The following is a 24,303-nucleotide window of genomic DNA, read 5'->3' on the forward strand; positions in this document are numbered from 1 at the left end:
CTCTATCCTCACAGAGCTGAGATTCTAGTGGGGAAAACATTCAGGAAACAAACAATCTGCATACGATATAATGTCAGCTAACAAGATGTGCCATAAAGATTGGGAGGCTGAGGGGGGTGCTTTACTTGAGGTCAGGAGTTTGAGACTAGCCTGGCCAACATGGTGAAACCCCCTGTCTATTAAAAGTACAAAAATTAGCTGGGCATAGTGGTGGGCACCTGTAATCCCAGCTACTCTGGAGGCTGAGACAGGAGAATCATTTGAATTTGGGAGGCGGAGTTTGCAGTGAGCTGAAATCACACCACTGCACTCTAGCCTGGGCAACAGAGTGAGACTCTGTCTCAAAAAAAAAAAAAAAACAGAAGAAAGATGTGCTAATGTGCTATAAAGAAAAATGAAGCCAAAAGGAACAGAGAAGAGTGATGAGAGTGACTTAGGCAGGGGGATCGGGGGATCAGGGAAGGCATCTCTGGGGAGCTGATATTTGAGAGCAGACCTGAATGAATGGGGAGTGTGAGCTATGTGACTTACCTGGGAGAATAGCATTCTAGGTGGAAGTGGAGTCAGAGCAAAGGCACGGAACAAGGAATGTACTTGTGTCTGGAGAACCGAAAAAAGGTCAGTGTGGCCAGCGAACAGGGAGCCAGGGGGACTGCATTAGGAGCTGGAAAGATCTCCAGAGGCCAAACTGTGCTGGAGTTCGAGGCCATTGTGAGGATTTGGTAAATACACAGTAGGGCATATATTCACTCTTTATTCTTAGGACTGGTTCTAGGAAAGAAACTGTACCTTCCTCAAGCATTCTTTAATCACCCTGCTCTATAACTAGGTCTTTAGTTGTATATGTGTTTGTTACTCAGAAACAGTGTCAGTTCAGTTCAATAAACATTTATGCTACAGAACCCTTCAAGATGCCATCCCGACCCTTGTAAACCTCCATCTGGTGGTGTAGTCACCTTTGTGTCCCTCATGACGGGGACATAATATTTTTCAATAAATATTTGTTTAATAAATGCATGCTATGCAATTACTAATTAATACTCAGTAATCATAAAACAATGGCTAATATTTCCTGAACATTTCTGTGCCAAAAATCTTACTGAATATGCAACGTAGCTCTTTGAATCCTCTTAATGACTCTAGGAGGTAGATCTTGTTATTTTCCTCCTGTTTTTGCTTTTGTTTTGTTTTGTTTTGTTTTGAGACTGAGCCTCACTCTGTCACCCGGGCTGGAGTGTAGTGGTGTAATCTCAGCTTACTACATCCCCTGCCTCCCAGGTTCAAGCGATTCCTGTGCCTCAGCCTCCCGAGTAGCTGGGATTACAGGCGTGCACTACCACACCTAGCTAATTTTTGTAATTTTAGTAGAGATAGGGTTTCACCATGTTGACCAGGCTGATTTTGAATTCCTGACCTCAAGTGATCTGCCCGCCTTGGCCTCCCAAAGTGCTGGGATTACAGGCGTCAGCCACTGAACCTGGCCTTATTTTCCTCCTTTTACAGATGGTGAAATCAAGGCACAGAGCTGCTAAGCTTACCTGTCTAAGGTCACCCAGCTGGTAAGTGGTAGAGGTGAGAATCTAGCCCCAGAATCTGTGCTCTTAAATAAAACATCCTATTGCTGCTCTAATGTAGGGGATATGGCCCTGTAATGCCCCCAAGGCTCAGTCCCCACTTTTCCACAGTTTCACCTCCAACCCATTATCTCTGAATTCCTCTAGATGGGTCCTATATGCTGTGGCCTCATTGGAGACTCTGTCCACCACGCCAAGGTCTATTCTGGAAGGAGTCTGTGCAGGGCCCTGCCTTCCTCTTGCAGGCATTTTGCAAGTAGCTCGAGCAGTTAAACAGAGGAAATGGGGCTGGGCTTGTTTTCCATCTGAGGCGTCTGGCAGCCCTGGAGAAGCAGAGAGCAGGAAATGGGGCTCCTGGAGGGGAAGCAGGCAGGCTGGAGGCTTCGAGAAGCAGGGCAGTCCTGACTGCGAGACTAGGGCCACCTTGAGCTAGCACTCCTTGGTGCTGTCAATGTCATCTCTGCTTTCCAGGTTGGGTGGGGAGGACAAGGCTGGAAGGGACAGGTGCACGGGACTAGGGAGGATGCCCTTGGCAGTTCCTAGGACAACATGTGCCAGGCCTGGGAAGCTGGGGACCCCTCAGAACCCACCCAGGTACACACAGGAAGAAGAATCTGGGTAAGAAAATTATTCTGGGCTTTGTTGAGGCCCCAGAGGATGGTGTTCTACTTTCTGTGGCCTGGATGAGCAAGTAGGAGCTGGGGAAAAGAAATGTACCAGGACGCCGAACACTCAACCCACGACCTGGACACCCTCTGCTGTCAAAACCCGCCCAGCCAGCCTCCTTGGCCTGACCTTCACAGCTCCTTATGCTCTCTGGCTGCTCTTGTTTTCTGCCTCTTTGTGCAGGCTTTCCCTGCAGAGATTTTCTCTCAGCTCATGCCATGCTGGTGCCTGCCTCATAATAGATGCTAAATGAACCTTCCCTCCTCCCCATTTTCGCATTCCCTTCACATGTGGCCCTGACCCCTGCCATTCCCTTTGCCTACGTTGCACTCCTAGTTTATCTTCCCTGGGTATTTGGCCAATCACATTCTCCATCCTTCAGACCCAGCCCAAGCAGCAAAAATGGGAAGGTAGAAAGAGCCCCAGACATGGAGTCCATTGGTTCACACTCCAGCCCTTGCTGTGTGACTATGGGCCAGTCATTACCCTCTCTGGGTTGGACCAGATGATTTCTAAGATCTGCTCTAGATCTGACAGTTTCATTTGAATCTTCTTTCCTGATTTCACAGTTTTTGCTCATTCATTCCTTCATTCATTTGTATGACAAATATTTCATAAATATCTACCAAGTGTCAAACACTTCTCCTGAACAGGCATTCCACCCCACCCGCTGATCCCTTACCTATGATGCACACTTTTGTTCCTAATGATATTCCTGTATCATTTGACTTTTTGTGCACTTAGTTTTGCTTCCTTACAAGATTCTTGAACCCTATGTTGCTCCTAGCTCAGTGCTGGGTATATGAGTCTGTGCTCAGTGACTTCCTATGGAAGTTGCCATGGGTTGAATACAAGTGTTCAGAGGCTGGGCAGAGGGAGGGAGACTGGTTTCTTGTTTGCATCAGTGGCCATGGTGAGACATGGAGGGTTTGGAGACAGAGCCTTGGTCTGTTGCCCTGGCTGGAGTGCAGTGGTGCAATCTCAGCTCACTGCAACCTTCACCTCTCAGGTTCAAGCGATTCTCCTGCCTCAGCCTTCTAAGTAGCTGGGATTACAAGCATGTTCCACCACACCTGGCTGATTTTTGTATTTTTAGTAGAGACAGGGTTTCGCCATGTTGCCCAGGCTGATCTCGTACTCCTGGCCTCAAGTGCTCAGCCCACCTTGGCCTTCCAACGTGCTGGGATTACAGGCATGAGCCACCATGCCTGTCCTACAAGGATTTTGAAGTCTAAGTGCCTGCCTCCCCAGCAGCTATGCCTGTGATCCGGGCACCTGCTGAAGCCCTTGGGAACAGCCCAGAGCCTGGGATCACCTGCTGATCACTGGCCCCTGCCGAAGTGCTGGGCCTCTGCCCCCACAGAGGAGACAGATATATCTGAGCCGGGTTGCAGGTGCTGCTGGCTAGTGACAGATGGACATTTGATTAGGTTCCTTCTGGGCAGCTTCATGAAAGTCATGAGCAGGAGGAAACCTGGAGGAGGGGTGGGAGACCCTCTCCGGCTGAGGCAAGAGAGCTACAGACACAGCACTGGCGGCCCAGCAGCCAAAGGTGGTCCTTCAAACCACCATCTCTCTTGAAAGCTGTCCTTTGACACCTCCCAAGTTCCTGGATTGGAGGTGGGAGAGGAGCCTGCACAGCTCTCCCCTTACTCTGGGTCAGCTGCATCTGCTCAAAAGAGTTTCCATCTGTACCCAGCCCGGACTATACCAAGCCCCCAGGACACAGTCAGTGCGTCTCCTGCCTTCCAAGCCTCCCACCCCCATCTCTAGGGTCATAAGCCCTGACTGCATAGCTACCTTTCAGCCCCCTTTCTGCCTATCCTATTACTGCACCCAGGGATATGTACACTTTGTACAGAGCCACAAGCAAGATCCTTAAGGATGAAAGTCTAGGCCCTTGCAAGCCTGACAGAGTAAAAAGGGCTTTGGAGAGAAACAGATCTCAGTCCGGATCCTGGCTCCACCAGTTACTGGCTCTGTGATCTTAACACATTGCTTAACTTCTGCTAACCTTAGCTCCTCATTTGTAAGCTGCGGCCCAGTGGCCCCCAAAGTACTGCAGTCTCTGATTAGCTTTCTTTTCTAGGCACCTGTAGGCCAAGAGCCTTGGTCAGTCACACTGGAGCCCTGCAGAAGCCTAAAGTCCAGTCCCAGTTCCTTCCCCACCCTCTTTGTATGTCACTGAAGGGAAGTTTTCCCCAGTTGGTACTAACCCTTGTCTCTGGCACCCTGGCCCCTGGAGGGGCCTTTCTGAAAACTCTGAAAGGCACCAACTGAAGCAAAAATGAGACTCCACGCTAGGCTTCCCCATGCTCGGCCCACAGGCCACCATCTCAGCGGGCCACCAAATAACTTCTTCAAATGCCGTTGATCAAACTGGCCTTCCCAGGTTCCCTCCAAAATGCCCAAGTGGCTGTGCCCCTTGGTGTGGGGACTGGGGGACATGGACTGCTGGGGGCACGTCCCAAGCTCCTTATGCCAAAATGGGGTCGGATAAGACCCTCTCCTGGGATCCCGATCCCTGCACGTTGGCCTTTGGAACAACGTGGCACTGCCCTCTCTGGCCTTGGACTCACTGATCAGCAAGAACTGCAGGTCCTGGAGGGGAGGGAAGGAGTTCCGGGCTGGGCCTGGGCCCCGCCCTTTTCAAAGGAAAGAAAATTGATGGACCCCAGGCTTCCTCTGGCTGTGGTCCCCTCCCGCTGCTCGGCTCAGCTCTCTGCCCCTGGTTTTGCATTGTTAATTCAGGACAGAATGTGATCTCTGGCAGCTCCTTGCTTTATCCTGTTGCTATTTAAATTACAAATCGGCCCCATCTCCCTGTCACTCTTGGGTTATTTTTAGCTTCTGGTAAATAGCTGCAGGGAGAGTTGGATCAGGTGCCCCTCCCTGGAGGAGTCGTGGACCCGCAGCAGCGTGCCCACAGCAGGGGGCATCCTCCTCTGCCAGTTGGTGCCCAGTCCCTGCCCCCAGCCCCTCTGCGGGGGTGGAGAAGGGGGAGGACCATAGGCCGGGACATGTGCGCATGCTCAGCCTTTGCTTTTAGTCTCTGTTAAACTTTATCACCCCCGGGTCCCACCACCATCTGTGGCTCAGGGCCAGGCTCCGTGTCCACACCTTACAGGGCCTCCAGAACCCACGAAGAGGTCCAGCTGCACAGGACAAAAGCTCTAACTTGTTTTACCCGTGCTCTGAGTCAGGAACTTGACATCCGGTATCTTCTTGAATCTTCCCAGCCACATTCTTGACAAGGTATCATTGCTCCCATTTTCCGTGTGAGGAAACAGGGTCAGAAGTGAAAGCCTCTTACCCAACTAGGAAAGGGCAGGGCTGGAATTTGAACCCAGGTCTCTCTGACCCAGAAGCCTGTATGCACGGGCATTGCATGCCCTCTCTCGGTGGGATGCGTGTGCCATGGAGTCCCCCTCCCCGTTGCCATGCTCAGGTTCATTCCGATGCCTCAGCTCTGGTTTCCCATGAGTTTGTCCTGTCCCTTCTACTGGATCGAGGCCACATCCAACCTGCTGCTTGTTTTTGGAGGGCCCAGGAGCCGAGAATGCTTTTTTTTTTTTTTGAGATGGAGTCTCGCTCTATTGCCCGGGCTGGAGTGCGGTGGCGTGATCTCGGCTCACTGCCACCTCCGCCTACTGGGTTCAAGCAATTCTCCTGCCTCAGGCTCCCAAGTATCTGGGATAACAGGCGCCCACCATCATGCCCGGCTAATTTTTGTATTTTTAGTAGAAGCGGGATTTAAGCCAGGCTGGTCCCGAACTCTTGAGCTAGGTGATCCACCTGCCTTGGCCTCCCAAAGTGCTGAGATTACAGGCGGGAGCCACCACGCCTGGCAATAATGCTTTTTACATTTTTAAATGAGTGGGAAAAAGCAAAAGAATGGTATTGTATTGCTGAAATTCTATGAAATGTGAAGTTAAGTGTCTATGAATAAAGTGTTAGCAGAACCCTGGCCACTTACTCACTCACACGTCGTCTATGACTGCTTTTGCACCACAATGGCAGAGTCAAGTGCTCTGCAAAGTCTGAAGTGTCAATACTCACCCTGCATGGGGGATCATACTTTTGTTAAGGGAAGGGACTGTTTCCCATATTTCCATCTCAGGCAGAGCTTGGCCCACACCCAGGACACCAAGTACAGGCACTGGTTCTTCTTGGAGGCCCTTCTGTGGCCAAAACAGAGCTCAGCACAGGGAAGCCCTCCGCCAGCCACATCCCAGTGAGTCATCTCACATTGGACACCCCCTCCCTTCTTTTTTTTTTTTTTTTTTTTGTTTGTTTCCTGCCCTGGCCCTTTCTCTTTTTCATTCGGCTTCTTCACAGGCAAAACCAGTGGTTTCCAAACCTGCTCCACTGTCAAAATTACCTGGGAGAGGTTTTTAGCGTGAAGACATCCAGGCCCAACCCTATACACCTGTAGCAAGGCCTCTAGGGAGAGGGCTTAAGTATCTGTTTTAGGCCGGACGCAGTGGCTCAAGCCTGTAATCCCAGCACTTTGGGAGGCCGAGACGGGCGGATCACGAGGTCAAGAGATCGAGACCATCCTGGCTAACACGATGAAACCCCGTCTCTACTAAAAAAAAAAAATGGCCGGGCGCGGTGGCTCACGCCTGTAATCCCAGCACTTTGGGAGGCCGAGACGGGTGGATCACTAGGTCAGGAGATCGAGACCATCCTGGCTAACATGGTGAAACCCCGTCTCTACTAAAAATACAAAAAACTAGCCGGGCGTGGTGGTGGGCGCCTGTAGTCCCAGCTACTCGGGAGGCTGAGGCAAGAGAATGGCCTGAACCCGGGAGGCGGAGCTTGCAGTGAGCTGAGATCTGGCCACTGCACTCCAGCCTGGGCCACAGAGCAAGACTCCATCTCAAAAAAAAAAAAAAAAAATACAAAAAACTAGCCAGGCGAGGTGGCGGGCGCCTGTAGTACCAGCTACTCGGCAGGCTGAGGCAGGAGAATGGCATAAACCCAGGGGGCAGAGCTTGCAGTGAGCTGAGATCCGGCCATTGCGCTCCAGCCTGGGTGACAGAGCGAGACTCTGTCTCAAAAAAAAAAAAAAAAAAGAAAGAATCCATTTTAAGGCTGGGCGCAGTGGCTCATGCCTGTAATTCCAGCACTTTAGGAGGCTGAGGCGGATGCATCACCTGAGGTCAGGAGTTTGAGAACAGCCCAGCCAACATGGCAAAACCCCGTCTCTACTAAAAATACAAAAATTAGCCCCGCGTGGTTACAGGAGCCTGTAGTCCCAGCTACTTGGCAGGCTGAGGCAGGAGAATTGTTTGAACCCAGGAGGCGGCAGTTGCAGTGAGCCAAGATCACACCATTGCACTTCAGCCTGGGCAACAGAGCAAGACTCCGTCTCAAAAAAAAAAAAAAAAAAAGAACCCATTTTAAAAGAGACCCCAGGTGATCCAGTTTGGAAACCACTGAGCTTAACTCTGGAGTTGCAAATCCTGCATCTCTGAACTGATCCTTTTAGACCAAGCCCTGTACCCCTTGCCCCACTCTGGCTTTACCTAGCTGGAACCCGCTCTCCTGTGGTATCTTGAGCCCAACCCTGATCATTTAGGATGAGAGTTATTTTTCTTTCCCTCCAGATGGAGATGCAAGATGTCAGGCGCTACTGCCCTGCCCCCCGCTTTTTTTAGAGACAGGATCTCACTCTATCTCCCAGCCTCTAGTGCAGTGGCGCAATCGTGGCTCACTGCAGCCTCGAATTCTTGTGCTTAAGCAATCCTCCCACCTCAACATTCTGAGTAGCTAGGACTACAGACTCGTGCAACCACGCCCAGCTAATTTTAACAAAATCTGTAGAGGCCAGGAGCAGTGGGTCACGCTTGTGATCCCAGCACATTGGGAGGCCAAGGTGGGCGACTGCTTCAGCCCAGGAGTTTGAGACCAGCCTGGCAACATGGCGAAACCCCATCTATAAAAAATACCAAAAATTATCCCAGCCATGGTAGTGTGTGCCTGTAGTCCCAACTATTCAGAAGGCTGAGGTGGGAGGATCACCTGAGTCAAGGCTGCAGTGAGCCATGATCATGATAGTGCATTCCAGCCTGGGTGACAAAGTGAGACCCTGTCTCTACAGGGAAAAAAAAAATTTTTTTTTTCTTTCTTTTTTTTTTGAGACAGAGTCTCACTATGTCACTCAGGCTGGTCCCAAATCCCTGGGCTCAAGCGAGCCTCCTGCCTTGGCCTCTGAAAGTGCTGGGATTACAGGCATGAGTCACCGTGCCTGGACCTGTCCTGCCCTTTTATGACTTATTGGAAACCAGGACCCATTTAAACCAAACAAGGGCCTACCCCATTCAAGTTCTTCTCTTGCCTACTTTCCTGCCTTCTTGCCCTTCTCCCCTGCCTTTCCAGGTGTCTGAGTTTCTGCTGGTGCACACCCGCCATCTCTCCATCCATCTAAAGAAGCCGCCAGGGTTGCTGCCAGCCCATGCTGGCACTGGGAGGCGAAGGAAACCTATTTCTGAGAAACCCCCACACCCCTCGAAGTTTCTAGTGTCCTGCCAAAGCCCCCGTCCTCACTTACGTCAGAAGCAGCCAGGCCTTCAGCCCGCTTCCGCTTCCACTCCCCACCTTCAGATTTTTTTGCCCCCGCATTTCTGTCTAAAAGCCTTTTCGCTCTGGGAAGGGCTTTCAAGTGCTTTTCTTAGCAACTCCGCACAGCAGGGTGGGAGGGTTAGCTGCCAGCCAGAGCGGCACGGAACTGTGGCACGTGGAGGATGTAAAAAGGGCCACCATGGGCCTGAGCTCCTGCCAGCCCCCGGTCCCCCAGTCCCCCCACTAGGCGGCCACACGCCACCCAGGACAGCAGCCACAAGAGAGGGCTTAGCCGGAGAGCACGGTTTGTTCCCCTGGGGTCCCCTGGGCCTGGAAGAGCTGCTGGCTCTTTCCCAGCTTGTCTGTCTGTCCTTTACCCAGGGGCTCTCCTTGCCTTGATGCCTTGTCCAGCTCTGAGACCGAGAATGGGTTCCTAGACTAACCCTGGGGAGTGAGCAGATGCCCTATCCCTCTCATCTGTCCAAGGGTGACAGTGGAGTCCACCCTGGTGTCGTTTTCTGCCGCCCTCACACAGGTAACCTGGAGGCAGGGGTTGGGGGGACCTCAGTGGGATTACCTGGCATCCTTGGTGATTAGAGGCCCCAAGTTGTTTGGGCTGTGGCAGGGCCTCCATTCTGGGGCCACCCCGGGGGATCCCAGCCCTTGCCACTGTGTGCGTGTGTGTGTGTGTGTGTGTGCACGTGTGCAACATTTTCTATGTCAGCCCTTTAATTATTCAATTATTCTTTGCTCCCTGCCCTCTAAGTCTCTACTCCACTCTGGCCTGCATTTGTGATTTTTTTTTTTTTTTTTTTTGAGACAGAGTCTTGCTCTGTTGCTCAGGTTGGAGTGCAGTGGCACAGTCTTGGCTCACTGCAACCTCTGCCTCCTGGGTTCAAGCAATTCTTCTGCCTCAGCCTCCTGAGTAGCTGGGATTACAGGCACGCGCCACCACGCCCGGCTAATTTTTTTGTGTGTTTTTAGTAGAGACGGGTTTCTCCATGTTGGTCAGGCTGGTCTCGAACTGCTGACCTCAGGTGATCCGCCCTCCTTGGCCTCCCAAAGTGCTGGGATTACAGGTGTGAGCCACTGCGCCCAACCCTTTTTTTTTTTTTTTTTTTTGATGGAGTCACCCTCTGTCACCAGGCTCGAGTGCAGTGGCACGATCTCGGCTCGCTGCAACCTCTGCCTCCCAGGTTCAAGCGATTCTCCTTCTTTAGGCTCCTTAGTAGCTGGGATTACAGGCGCCTGCCACCACGCCTGGTTAATTTTTACATATTTAGTAGAGAAGGGGTTTCACCATGTTGGCCAGGCTGGTCTTGAACTCATGACCTCAAGTGATCCTCCTGCCTCGGCCTCCCAAAGTGCTGGGATTACAGGTGTGAGCCACTGCGCCTAGCCTCCATTTGTGATTTGTCTCTGACCCACAGCTAAGGCAAACCTCGGGGTCATCCCCTTATGTTAAAAGTAAAGAACTGACACCCAGAGAGAAATATTGTCCAGCTCAAGGACACACAAGTCTCTGGCAGAATCAAGAGTAGAAACCAGGTCTTCTGACTCCCAGGCTGACATTTATCCCAGAAGTCTTCATTCTTTGCTGCATCCCCTGTGAGGCCCTCTGCACTTCCTTCTGCCCCAGGGGGACATTCATATCTACAGCCAGAGGCATGGGATGGATGATGCACTCCCTGGGCGTGGAGTTCTGGAAGAACTTGGTAATGGAGCCCCATGTACCCACGATTTCTAGTACACCCTGAAAGGTGGAGGTAGGGCCCATGGGACCCTAGCCTGCTTCCCGTTTGCTCTGAGCATCTCACTTCTTGGAAAGTCCCCTCCCCTACTGTCCCTTCCTCCCCCAAGTGATGGAGCCCTGATGGCCCCAGAGCCATTAGGAATACTGGGACCTTTCAAGCTCCCAGGGCTGGGCGAGTTTAATGAAACGTCTTCCCAGAAGCCACTGGGAGAACCAGGGCAGCCTCAGACATATCCCAAACGCCCCATGGTTGTAAGCGGACAGGGAGCTTGTCCTCTCCAACCAGGCTCTAAGGACTGCATCTGCCCCAGTGGCCCTGCTAGACTCTTCAGGGGCGATCACTCTGGGCCAAGGGCTTGAGAGGGGCAGCAAGTCCAAGTTGAGGTTGTGGTTTGGGAGAGGAAGAGGAAGGTAAGGTGTGTACTGGGCTGTCCCAGCTCCACCCTCTGTGTACCTTTCCCACCCTTGCTCTGAGGGGCAGTCCTCCCTCATTGACGTCCTACCCCAGGTCATCAAAATGACCTCTGGGGCCCCCTCCGGCTGGCTCCTCCAGGACCCTCTGGGCAGAGGCGGCAGGCCAAGAGATTCTGACACTGGCAGAAGACAGTTGAATTAAGATGTTGGGTGGGGGTGGGGAGGTTCCCTCTGCCCCTAGAGGTTGCCAACCAGGGCCTGCTGGGGCACGGGGGTTCAGGAGGGAATTCTGTTCCCCATCTCTGGGCAGCAGGGTCTCCGCCGTGGTGTCAGGGAGCCTCTCAGTCACTTCCACAAGCCCGTGCCTAGCACAGACTTAGCCCACGGGAAAGCTCAGGGTAGACCTGTTGAATGAAGAGGGGGTTCCTCTTTCCCCCAGAAGGGTCAGGGGGCATCTCCTGGTTCTCCCCAGCAGATAGAGGTTTATTAAGAACAATGTCTTGGCTATTTCCTCTCCTCAGCGCCTGGTACACAGTTCCCTCAGCCACTGCATAGTGGATGAATAGGGCTTTCACGGTTCAGGCAGAGAAGGAGTCTCAGAAGCTGCCTCCTTCCCACTGTACACGAAAGACAGAGATCCCTCGGCAGTCATCTCTAAACTCCCAGCGCCAGGCAGGCGGCGGGCGCACAATAAACGCTTGTGCAATGACGCCTGCAAGAGGGGTGGTCCCAAGCGCCGCGCTCCCCTCTGCCCGCGTCCTCCTTACCTGTAAGACACCTGCTTTCGTAGGTGCAGCTGTCGGAACCGCTCCTCCACCGGGGGCCCAGCGGCCGTGGCCCGGGGACCCTCGGGCCAGGGCTGCGCGACCTGGGCCTCCTCCCCGCGCCGGCATCGCCGCCGCACCACCTCCTCCTCGGCTGCCCGGCCGCCGCCAGCCCAATCCCCGCGCTGCCCTCCGCCGCCCGGCCCCTCGGCCATCGTGCGGCCGCCTTCCGCCTGCGGCTCCCGCGGCCTTTCGGGGCACCCCGCTCAAGTTCGAGTCTCTGGTCCTCTCGGGCCGGGGGCGCGAGGCGGGGAGGGAGGGGAGCGCCGGGTTCCGTAGGTCCCTAGCGACGCCGACGCTTAGACGACAGGAGCCGCGAGATGCTGGGCGCTGCGCCTGGGAGAGGCCGGCGGGGGTCTTCTTGCGCCCCCGGGGGGCGGGGGTTCCCGGCTGGAGTCGGGATCCTGCGCTCTGCGCACGGCGGGGTCCCCCGGACGGCTGGAGCGGAGCCGAAGCCCGGGCGGAGAGCAAGCTCCTGCAACCGCCGCTGCTGCCGCGCACCCGAGTGTCACCTTAGAGACACTCGCCAGCCGTTGGGGTCCGGGGGGGAGGGCGCCGCCCCGCCCAGCCCGCCCGCTCAGGGCACGGAGGGAGCGAGCCCGGCCCAGCCCACTGCGGGCACGAACCTAGCTCAGGGCGCAAGACCCTGAGTATGGGGGCCTCCTGGGGCCACCTCTGCGCCCGCGTCCCCGTCCCAGTCCAGGCCGCTCGGCAGCTGCCAATCATCACCCCGCTGCCTGTCACTCAGCTGCTGCGATGTGTCCCCTCCACCCCCACGGCTGCCTGGTCCCTCGCTTTCGGCTTCGGCATTCGCCGCTGCAGCTGGCAGGTTTGGAGCGGGGGCGTGCAGAGGCGGTGACAGGAGCCAACATTAACCCCGTCGGCGCCACCGGAATTTAGACCCAGCTGGGTTTAGGGAAGGGGCACAGGAGAGGGAACATATCCAGGGATACCTTGAATTTGGGAATGGACCCGATGGTGGGTAACACTACCTTCAGACCTAGAGCTCTTCTGGACCGTGCCTGGAGAGGGCCCCAGATGGGGGTGGTGTCTCCTCAAGGCAGGGAGGCCTGCTAGGACCTGAATTACTGAGGCTTCAGGGCCAGGGTCTCCCTGATTTAATCAACCTGCGGGTCAGGAGAGGCTGATGAGATAGGGGAGAAGCCAACTCCAAAAGGAAAGACTGGAGTTCTCCCTGGGGTCCATCTTGGACTCCCCGTCTTCTTTCCCTCCAAATCCTATGGTTCCTCCTTGCCTCACCTCCTCTTGTCCTTGCAGTGTTGGTCAGGTGAACCCTCCATCTGGATTACAGTGAGGCCCTGGTGAACTTCTCTGATGGAACACCTCCTCTTCATGGCCCCAGACTCATCTTTCTGGCCATAGCATCTACTCTTCTCCCGTGGTATTTCATAGCTTCCTCATGCCTGTACTTTAGCCTGGCACTCAAGGCCTGCCTTGATCTTCCCCCATCCTGCAGCCCAGTCTTGTCCGTTTTCTCCCACTCATTTATGCTCCTTATTCTGGGAACTTGCATCAGGCCTGTACAGTATCATTTAGGTTGTCCCCTCTGTCTGAAATCTCCTATTGATGTACTTCAAATTCTGAGGCTTTGCTTAAAAGCCTCCTCTTCCAGGAAGTCTCCTTGGATAGCTCCAGCTGAACGACATTCTTTCCTCCCAGACCCCATCGCCCTGTGCATCAGATGTCTAATCTAGTCTGTATCTTTCTTTTCACTGAAGCTGTGACTGTGAGTGTGGGAAGGTGGGAGGGATCAGACTCACAGAGGTAGAGAATGGGCTACAAAGGGAGACAGCTGTGTCATAGCTGCCCTGCCCTTTGCTCAGACTGTCCCCATTGCCTGGAGTATGTCCCCTCCCTGTCCTGCCTATGGAAGACCTGTTAAGTGCCCTTCAAGGCCCATGTCAAGTGCCACCTCCCCCATGAGCCCCTCCCCAATACTCCAGTACAGATACCATCTCCCTCCTTCAGCCCTATAACGATTTCCTGGGCCTCCCCTTTACCCTTGAACAATAACTAACATCTCATTTGATCCTCGCCACAACCCTGGGCGGCAGATATCATCACTTCCTCCGTCTTATGGAGGAGGACACGGAGATATCATTCAAGTGATTTATTTGCTCAAGATGGCTCAGGCAGTGAGTGGTGGGGCCAGGATTTAAATTCAGGGCTTCTGGCCCCAGAACTCACGTGCTTTTCCACTTCATCATGCTGCCAGCCACACAGTAGCAGCCTCCCGCAGTTTGCCCTCTTCCCTCTAATCTGGAAGCTTCCCAAAGGGCAGGGAATAGCTTGCTTCAGTTCCACCTCCCATCTCTGTCTCCGTCTAGTACTTCCCTGTTGGATGAGTGGAATTGCATTCAACTTCTTGGTCACAAGGGAGCTTCCTCCCTAGAGCCAAGTTCTAAAGAAGTCTTGCTGCTGGAGTGGGTAGGGTGGGGCACGTCTTCTACCCCCTACAAGGAGGGCAGCTGCCCTGGGGTTTGCCCTTCCAGGAGTCTTGGCTCCTGTTTCCAAGCGGCCTGGGCCAGGGGAACCTCCTACACTGTGCATTATGGTAGTTCTTGCTGGGTTTGACATTCCCTCGCCAGCTGCCTAGCTGCTGGGTTTCCACGTTGGTTTTTGTTGAGCTCTTTCCTGCCGCGTTCTCCCCACTCAATCCTTTTTAAAGTGAGGCTTCTTTCCTCTGTCCTCACAGCTCCCCTCCCCATTAGAGACAGCTGCTGACTGCATTATCGTTTAGTTGTGGTCTGTGCTCTTCGCAAGAAGAAGGAGAAAATGAGACTCCTTCCCCAGACCAGCCCGACCACCTTCTGCAGCCTCTCCCAGCTGCAGCTCGCTCCTCTGAACATCTCCGTCTCCAGCCCATTCAATATCTCTGTGCTCAGAAAATAATTGCTAATGTCTTCTGAGAATTTACTGCATAACTGACCAGTGTGCTAAGAGCTTTTTGTACAAGCTTTCATTTACCCCTCCTAACATCTTTAAGAGGGTAAGCACCATTGAACAGAATAAGGATACTGTGGCTTTGAGAGATGAAGTGATTTGCCAAGATCACACTTAGTGTAGCACGGATATCAGAGCCCACAAAGCATCTCATGCTTTGAAGCTGAGTTTCCAGCTTGCCTCCTTCACTCCCTGGAAAGACCCCAGGGGTACCTGTTACTGACATCACATGTGTGTCCAGTTTGGCCAAATGGCTCCTGAGGTTATCCAACCCCTCTGAGATTGGAACTTTGCCTGAGATTGGGACCTTGCCTCCGCCCATACCAGCTCCAGGCATCACCCACAGCTACTCTCCCTTTTCCCAGAGCTTTGGTTTAGGTATAACAAAGGGTTTGTTGTGGCAGTTTGAGCAGGATGACTGCCACCGCAAAAGCCATCATATGTGTGTGGCAAAGCAGGCTGCCAAGGGCTGACAATAGAGCATGGGGACTGCAGCTTCATTGCTGGGGATACACTGGGGATGGGCCCCCTTGACATGGCACTGAGGAGGTGGCCTGTTAACAGGTGGCTTATGCATGAGGACTAACCTTGCCTCGCTTCTCAACACAGGCCGGGAAGACAGCTTTGGATGAATGGGCAGAGGATGGTGACCACAGATGACCACGCTTTGACCAGCTCACCAACCCTGGGGTGTCTGGCTTAGTTGCTTCAGGAAGCTCCAATGTTCTTAGATCTTGTGCTGTAGTATGAAGCTGGAAGAGGCAGGGAAGCCTAGAGGACATGGGAAGGGGGATTGGGGAGAGGGGTTGAGGGGCAGCATGAACTCTGAAGCCAAAAAACCTGTGTTCAGATGCCAGCCTTGACATTTTCCAGCTGCATGAGCTTGGCCAAGTCAATCACCTCTCTGAACCTCACTTTCTTTGTCTGTAAAAATACCCACCCCTGAAGATCACTTAAATTCCTAATTGAGATATTCAGATCCTCAGTCCAATGCCTGGTACAGGGTAACTAGTCAAAAATGGGAGATGCAGGCCTGGCTCAGTGGCTTACACCTGTAATCCCAGCACATGGTGAAATTGTCTCTACTAAAAATCAAAAAAATATATATATATATATCTGGTATGGTGGCGGGCACCTGTAACCCCAGCTACTTGGGAGGCCGAGGCAGGAGAATCGCTTGAACCTGGAAGATGGAGATCGCGGTGAGCCGAGCCAAGATCGTGCCACTTCACTCCAGCCTGGGCGACAGAGCAAGACTCCGTCCCCCCCAGCAAAAAAAAAAAAAAAAGGGAGATGGGAGATTTTCCCTCCCTTCCTTCCTTCCTTCCTTCCTTCCTTCCTTCCTTCCTTCCTTCCTTCCTTCCTTCCTTCCTTCCTTCCTTCTTGTCTTTTTTTCTTTCTTCTTTCTCTTTTTTTTTCTTTTTTGAGATGGAGTTTCACTCTTGTTGCCCAGGCTGAACTGCAGTGGTGCGATCTTGGCTTACTGCAACCTCTACCTCCCAGGTTCAAGCAGTTCTCCTGCCTCAGCCTCCCAAGTAGCTGGGATTACAGGCGCCCGCCACCATGCCCAGCTAATATTTATGTTTTTAGTAGAGATGGGGTTTCACCATGTTTGCCAGGCTAATCTCAAACTCCTGACCTCAGGTGATCTACCTGCCTCGGCCTCCCAAAGTTCTGGGATTACAGGCATGAGCTACTGCACCTGGCTGTCAGTTCTTTTTTTTTTTCTTTCTTTCTTTTTTTCTTTTATTTTCCTTTTTTTTTTTTTTCTTTTTTTCTTTTTCTTTTTTTTTTTTTTGAGACGAAGTCTCCCTATGTCTCCCAGGGTGGAGTGCAGTGGTGCGATCTTGGCTCACTGCAACCTCCATCTCCCGGGTTCAAGTGATTCTAGTGCCTCAGCCTCCCAAGTAGCTGGCATTACAGGCATGTGCCACCACTCCCGGCTAATTTTTGTATTTTGTTTTTGAGACAGAGTCTCGCTTTGTCACTAGGCTGGAGTACGGTGGTGCGATCTTGGCTCACTGCAACCTCTGCCTCCTGGGTTCAAGCGATTCTCCTGCCTCAGCCTCCTGAGTAGCTGGGACTACAGGCGTGCACCACCACATCCAGCTAATTTTTGTATTTTTGGTAGAAATGGGGTTTCACCATGTTGGCCAGGATGGTCTCAATCTCTTGACCTCGTGATCCGCCCGCCTTAGCCTCCCAAAGTGTTGGGATTACAGGCGTGAGCCACCATGCCCAGTCCATTTTTGCATTTTTAGTAGAGATGGGGTTTTGTCATGTTGACCAGCTGGCCTCGAACTCCTGACTTCAGGTTATCTGCCTGCCTCAGCTTCCTGAAGTGCTGGGATTATAGGCGTGAACCACCGTGCCCAGCCTAGATTTCCAGCCCTTTGCTTTTAGGAGCTGTGTTTTGTTTGAGTTCCATTCTTGGCATAGTGCCATATGCCATAAGGGACATCCAGAGAATATTTGCTAAATGAATAAATGAACGATCAGAGGTCACCTAAATGTCAGCTTTGTCTTTCCTTCTTCTGAGTGACTATTTCAAACTGTCCCTTTCTCCCCCTTCCATGCCCATGCCAACCCTCCACAGGGCCCCTCTCCCACACCTCAGTTATTGGAGTACTCCCTCAGTTTCCTGTCTCCTCACATTCTGCACCCACAGAATGCTCTCCCTTTTTGGCTAGTCCTGTCTGTCCAAAGGTGGACCTCTCCACCTGCCCCTGGATCCCATTCCCACACCCCGCATCTACCATCTTTTCTGTGGCCCTCTCGGCTTCCCCTCTGTTGGCACTGTGTTCTAGAAATAACCATGGTCAATGATCTCCCATCTGAAAAACTGCTCCAAACTACATTTTTAATTTGATTTAATTTTATTTTTTAAGACAGAGTCTCGCTCTGTCTCCCAGGATGGAGTGCAGTGACGTGATCTTGGCTCACTGCAACCTCCGCCTCCTGGGTTCAAGCGATTCTCCTACCTCAGCTTCCTGAGTAGCTGGGATTACAGGCGTGCGCCACCACGCCTAGCTGCCTAGCTAATTTTTTTTTTTTTTTTTTGTTTTTTTAGTAGAGACAGGGTTTCACCATGGTGGTCAGGTTGGTCTCGAACTCCTGACCTCGTGATCCGCCCACCTCAGCCTCCCAAAGTGCTGGGATTGCAGGCTTGAGCCACCACATCCGGCCCAAACCACATTTTTAAAAAAGTTCTTTTTTAGAGACCGGGTCTTGCTCTATTGCCCAGCCTGGAGTGCAGTGGTGCAATCACAGCTTGCCGGCCGCAGCCTCGGCCCCCTGGGCTCACGTGAGCTTCCCGCTTCAGCCTCCACTCCAATAGCAGGGACACCCTGACTGTCCCTCCAGGAAGTGCTCTCCTGGTCAGTTTCTGGGCACTCCTCTCTCCTGGTTTTCTTCCCTCTCTGACCATCCCTTCTCTGCCCTCTGATTCACTCCTCTTCCCTCCACTGTTAATGTCTTTCTTCCCTGGAGTCCTGCCCTTGTCTCACATCCCTTTATGCAGACCCAAGGCTTTCACTCCGCTACCCATGCTTGACAATTTCTCTATCTCTGACTGGGATCCTTTTCTCCCAAGCCCTATACTTACATGTTAATGTGAATGTTCCACAGGCAACTCGAATGCCAGATGTGCTAAAATGAGTTCTAATCGTTCTCTCCTAAACCTGCTCTTCCTCCTGAATCCCTGTCGTGGTGAACAGCCTCATCACCCACTCGGGACCTCCAAGTGGGTCATTTCAGGTCCCACCCTTGCTCCTGGACCTCACGGCCAATTTGATGTCAGAGCTTGTTGATGATTCCTCCTAATTCTGTCTGGAATCATCTCATCTTCTCCATTCTGCAGAGCCTCAGGGCAGGGACATCTTGATTTAAAGGATTCGATCCTGCCGGATCCGGAGGGCGTTTTGCTGATCCGGCTTTGCCGCAGCCGTTTTGCTTGCCGGTGAAAGCGGCTGCCGGATCCTCGCCGATTGCGCCGCCTCTCCTCTCCTCTCCTCTCCTCTCCTCTCCTCTTTCTTGACTGAGTCTCTCTCTATCACCCAGGCTGGAGTGCAGTGGTCCGCTCTCGGCTCACTGCAACCTCTACCTCCTGGGTTCAAGTGATTCTCCTGCCTCAGCCTCCTGAATGGCTGGAATTACAGGTGCACACCACCATGCCTGGCTAATTTTTTGTATTTTTAGTAGACACGGGGATTCACCATGTTGGCCAGGCTGGTCTCGAACTCCTGACCTCAAGTAATCCATCTGCCTTGGCCTACCAAAGTGGTGGGATTACAGGTGTGAGCCACTATGCTCGGCCAGGAGGTGCCCTTTCTCAGGTCTGTCCAGGTGCCTCCTTATATTCTGCTCCCTGGTTTCCAGCTATAACAAAGGGTTTGTTGTGGCAATCTGAGCAGGATGGCTGGTGCTGCAGAAGCCATCACATGTGGGTAGCAAAGCCCACTTACATCACCCTGGTCTTGCTTTTCATGGCTCCTTGCCTTTGCATTTGCCATTCTCTCTACTCCAAATGCTCTTACCCCTTCTCTGTCTTACCAACTCCTCCCATCCTTGAAGCCTCGGTTCAAGGGTCACCTTCTCCCGGATGCCTTCCCTCACCCCCCCCATCTGAGTTACATAATACTTTGTGTCCCTTAATATCTGTACACCCCTCCATCACAATATCCCCATGGCTGGTTTGCTCCCCAACTTCCACCACCGGCCTGAGGCCTTTGAGGTAATGATGGTACATGCCTGCAGTCCCAGCTACTCAGGAAGCTAAGGTGGGAGGATGGCTTGGGACTGGGAAGTGGAGGTTGGAATGAGCCGTAATCGTGCCACAGCACTCCAGCCTGGGTGACAGAGTGAGACCCTGTCTCAAAAAAAAAAAAAAAGTTATGATTAATAATAATAACAATGAGGCCAGGTGCAGTAGTTCACACCTGTAATCCCAGCACTTTGGGAGGCTGAGGTGGGTGGATCACTTGAGGCCAGGAGTTTGAGACCAGCCTGGCCAACATGGTGAAACCCTGTCTCTACTAAAAATACAAACATTAGCCAGGTGTGGTGGTGCACACCTGTCATCCCAGCTACTCTGGAGGCTGAGGCAAGAGGGTTGCTTGAATCTGGGAGGTGGAGGCTGCAATGAGCCACGATTGCACCACTGCACTCCAACCTGGGCACCAGAGTGAGACTCTGTCTCAAAATAATAATAATAATAACAGCATGGGATCCAGAGCCCAGCCTTTAATGGCCTTGCTATAAAGGCCTACGCTTTCCAGCAGTTCAAACTGATGCCCAGCAGCAGGCAGTGAGGTCTCCGTCACTGTCACTGGAGGTGGTCAAGCTGAAGCTTCGAGGGGAAGGGGCGTGGAGGCCAGTTCTGAGTTTCATGATTCTGCCTGGCCTCGTCCCACTTTTCTCCTGGTGGGTGGCTGGCAGTGGTGTAGGCACCATCCCACCACTGTGCCCTTGCTTCTGTGTATGAAAGTACCGTGCCTGCGTGATAAAGTCCAAATGCCTTAGCAAGGCATTCGTGACCCCTCTGGATCTGGCCCTGGCTCATCAGCCAGGCTCAATTCTTAGCGTCTCTGGCTATTGTAAATTTTTTGACTTTTCTACCTTCTGGCTATTGTAAATTTTTTGACTTTTCTTTCAAGACGGACAGGGTCTTGCTATGTTGCCCAGGCTGGACTCCAACTCCTGGGCTCAAGTGATGCTCCTACCTTGGCCTCCCAAAGTCCTGGGATTACAGGCGCAAGCCACCTTGCCTGGCCTGTTTGACGTTTCCGAAATGTTTCCTGTTCTCTCTCACCTCGAAGTCTTTTGCCCAGCCTGCTGCTTTTTCCCAACATGCCCCTTTTCCTCTTTTCTGCTTTTATTAGTATTTTTAGAATAGGGCGTCTTGCTCTGTCATGCAGGCTGAAGTGCAGTAGCATGATCATAGCTCGCTGCAGCCTCGAACTCCTGGGTTCAAGCAATCCTCCTGCCCCAGCCTCCTGAGTAGCTAGGACAACAGGCATGTGTCATATTACCATGATTTAAAAAAAAAATTATGGCTGGGCGTGGTGGTTCACGCTTGTAATCCCAGCACTTTGGGAGGCCGAAGTGGGGGGTTCACAAAGTCAAGAGATGGAGACCATTCTGGCCAACACGGTAAAACCCCGTTTCTACCAAAAATACAAAAACTAGCTGGGCATGGTGACATGTGCCTGTAGTCTCAGCTACTCAGGAGGCTGAAGCAAGAGAATCGCTTGAACCTGGAAGGTGGAGGTTGCTGTGAGCCGAGATCGAGCCACTGCACTCCATCCTGGGCGATAGAGCAAGACTCCATCTCAAAAAATAATAATTCCAATTTGCATAGGGACCAGGGTCTCACTATGTTGTCCAGGCTGGCCTTGAACTCCTGGGCTCAAGCAGTCCTCTCGCCTTGGCCTCCCAAAGCGCTGGGATTACAGGCATGAGCCACCGTGTCTGGCCATTTCCTGCCAATATCTGACAATCTTTCCTGTCCCCTCCTCCAGAAAGCCTTGCTGCTCAGGTCTGGGTGAGGTACTGTCCTCTGTGCCTTCCTAGCCCCCCTTGTGTGGCCCTCTGTAGCACATGGTATCAATAACTGCCTCTTTTCTTTTCTTCTTTTTTTTCAGACAGAGTCTTGCTCTGTCGCCCAGGCCAGAGTGCAGTGGCACAATCTTGGCTCACTGCAACCTCCACCTCCCGGGTTCAAGCAATTTTCCCTGCCTCAGAAGTAGCTGGGATTACAGGCATCCACCACCACGCCCGGCTAATTTTTGTATTTCAGTGGAGACGGGGTTTTGCCATGTTGGCCAGGCTAGAACTCACGACCTCAGGTGATCCACCCACCTCGATCTCCCAGGGTGCTTGGGATTACAGGCATGAGCCACCGCACCTGACCCCGACATTGCCTCTTAATGCACAGCTGGTGCTTCTTGGAGCTCACTAGTTCTAGGCCCTGTTCTGAGCACTGTGGATGACTTACCTCCTTGAGTCCCCAATACAGGCTCGTTTTACAAATGGAGAAATGGGGGCTCAGAGAGATTCCAGTTACAGAGCGTCTTACTTATGTCCTGTGTTGCATAGTAAATCACTACCACCTGGCAGCTTCAGACAACACACATTGCCTATCTCTGTGTCCGTGGCTCAGTGTCTGGGTATGGCTTAACAGGGTCCTTCCCTCTGGGTGTCACCACGCTGCAGCCAGATATTGTCTAGGCTGCGTTTGCATCTGGAGCTTGGGGTCATCTTCCAAGCGTGTTCAGGTTGTTGGCAGAATTTGGGTCCTTGCTGCTACGGCACTAGGGCCCTCAGCTCCTAGAAACCGCCCCTCCCCTCACAGCATGGCTTTCTGCCCCATGGCCAGCAGGAGGTGCTCTCTCTATTCAGGAAGGCCCAGTCCTTTCCTTCGTGGCTTTCATCTGATTAAGCCAGGCCCACCCAGGATCATCTACCTTTTCATTATTATTATTTTTTGAGACAGAGTTTTGCTCTGTCACCCAGGTTGGAGTGCAGTGGTGTGATCTCGGCTCACTGCAACCTCCACCTCCCAGGTTCAAGCAAGTCTCCTACCTCAGCCTCTCGAATAGCTGGGATTATAGGTGTGTACCACCATGCCCGCCTAATTTTTGTATTTCTACAAAGAGATGGGGTTTCACCATGTTGGCCAGGCTGGTCTGGAACTCCTGACCTCAAGTGATCTGCCCACCTTGGCCTCCCCAAATTCTGGGATTACAGGCATGAACCACTGTGTGCCCGGCCTCATTTCCCTTTTTAATGAACTCACAATCATCTGATTTGGGACTTAATTACATCTGCAAAATCCCTTAACTTTTTCCATAAAAGGTCATCTAATGAGCGTGATGTCCTCTCATCTTCACAGGTCCCCTCCATGTTCTAGGGGAAGGATTCAACAGGGCGTGTACACCAGTGGATGGGAATCTTGGAGGCTATATTAGAATTCTACCTGCCACACACAGCTAGCAAGTGGCAGCTCCAATACTCAAATGCAGCTTTTCTGACTTAGAAGTCTGTGGCTTCAATCCAGCTGAGGCAAAGGCTACACGAACTAAGAAACTGGCAGGTCTTAGGAGGACCAAACTGAGTATAGTATGTGAAGTGTCTAGCACAGTGCCTGGCCCACAGTAGGGCTCCATTCTTGCAGTGGCCATTCCCAAAGGCCAGGATGGTGGCTTCGATACTCTGTCTTGATCCTTGGAGCAGCCTTGGGGTGAGTGAATTGCAGCAGATTCTTTGGGTGTTTGGTTTGAATTCTGCACCTGGCTAGAAGAGAAAGCCCAATAGAAATGCCTTCTTGGCCAGGTGCAGTGGCTGATGCCTGTAATCCCAGCACTCTGGGAGGCTGAGGTGGACAGATTGCTTAAGCCCAGGATTTTGAAAACACAGTGAGTTATGATTGCACCACTGGACTCCAACTTGGGCAACAGAGTGAGACCTTGTCATTCATTCATGTACACATACGTACATACATACATGGGGTTCTCCTTAAATAGGCAGATAAAAAACATTTATCTCAGCTATCTTCCTAATCCTCAATTAAAAGCGTACACATATAAAAGCTATAAATAAAGCCCAGAGACAGAAGAGGAAATAACAAATCAGTCAACAGGATGGACGCAGTTGCTCATGCCTGTAATCCCAGTACTTTGGGAGGCCAAGGCGGGCGAATCACGAGTCAGGAGATCGAGACCATCCTGGCTAACATGATGAAACCCTGTCCTACTAAAAATACAAAAATTTAGCCGGGCGCGGTGGCGGGCACCTGTAGTCCCAGCTACTCCAGCTACTCAGGAGACTGAGGCAGGAGAATGGGGTGAACCCGGGAGGTGGAGCTTGCAGTGAGCCAAGATAGCACCACAGCACTCCAGCCTGGGCGACAGAGCGAGACTCCATCTCACAAAAAAAAAATCAGTCAACAAGATATTGGAAAATAAAAAGTGAACAGGCTGGGCATGGTGGCTCACCCCTGTAATCCCAGCACTTTGGGAGGCCATGGTGGGCAGACTGAACCCAGGAGTTTGAGACCAGCCTGGGCAGCATAGTGAGACCCTACCGCTACAAAAAAAAAACACACAAAAAACAACTCTTCTCACACTCCTCCCACACGCCCTGCCAGAACATAAAATCAACTTACCTTTCTTTTTTTTTTTGAGACGGAGTCTGGCTCTGTCGCCCAGGCTGGAGTGCAGTGGCCGGATCTCAGCTCACTGCAAGCTCCGCCTCCCAGGTTCACACCATTCTGCTGCCTCAGCCTCCCGAGTAGCTGGGACTACAGGCGCCCGCCACCTCGCCCGGCTAGTTTTTTGTATTTTTTTTAGTAGAGACGGGATTTCACTGTGTTACCCAGGATGGTCTCGATCTCCTGACCTCGTGATCCACCCGTCTTGGCCTCCCAAAGTGCTGGGATTACAGGCTTGAGCCACTGCGCCCGGCCCAACTTACCTTTCTTACTCCCCTACCCTTCGGTTCTACTTTCCCTCCCCTCCATTGAAGAAAGGCACAAAGTCAGGAG

General features: G+C 52.4%; 1 protein-coding gene across 3 annotated transcripts in view; it reads right to left on the reverse strand.

Annotated features, from left to right (window-relative positions):
* Positions 1–12,543, reverse strand: part of DGKZ (diacylglycerol kinase zeta) — a 49,204-nt gene extending 36,661 nt beyond the window's left edge. For all 3 annotated transcript variants that reach the window (XR_004177531.1, XR_004177530.1, XM_031653472.1), the window contains exon 1: positions 11,742–12,543. Coding sequence is in view for 1 of the 3 variants with exons in the window: in XM_031653472.1 (XP_031509332.1) it covers positions 11,742–11,953 (212 nt within the window). In the remaining 2 variants the exon portion in view is untranslated. The remainder of the gene's footprint in view (positions 1–11,741) is intronic.
* Between the last annotated feature and the right edge of the window lie 11,760 nt (positions 12,544–24,303).

This window comes from Papio anubis, chromosome 12, assembly GCF_008728515.1.
Source record: "Papio anubis isolate 15944 chromosome 12, Panubis1.0, whole genome shotgun sequence".
Taxonomy (NCBI): Eukaryota; Metazoa; Chordata; class Mammalia; order Primates; family Cercopithecidae; genus Papio; species Papio anubis.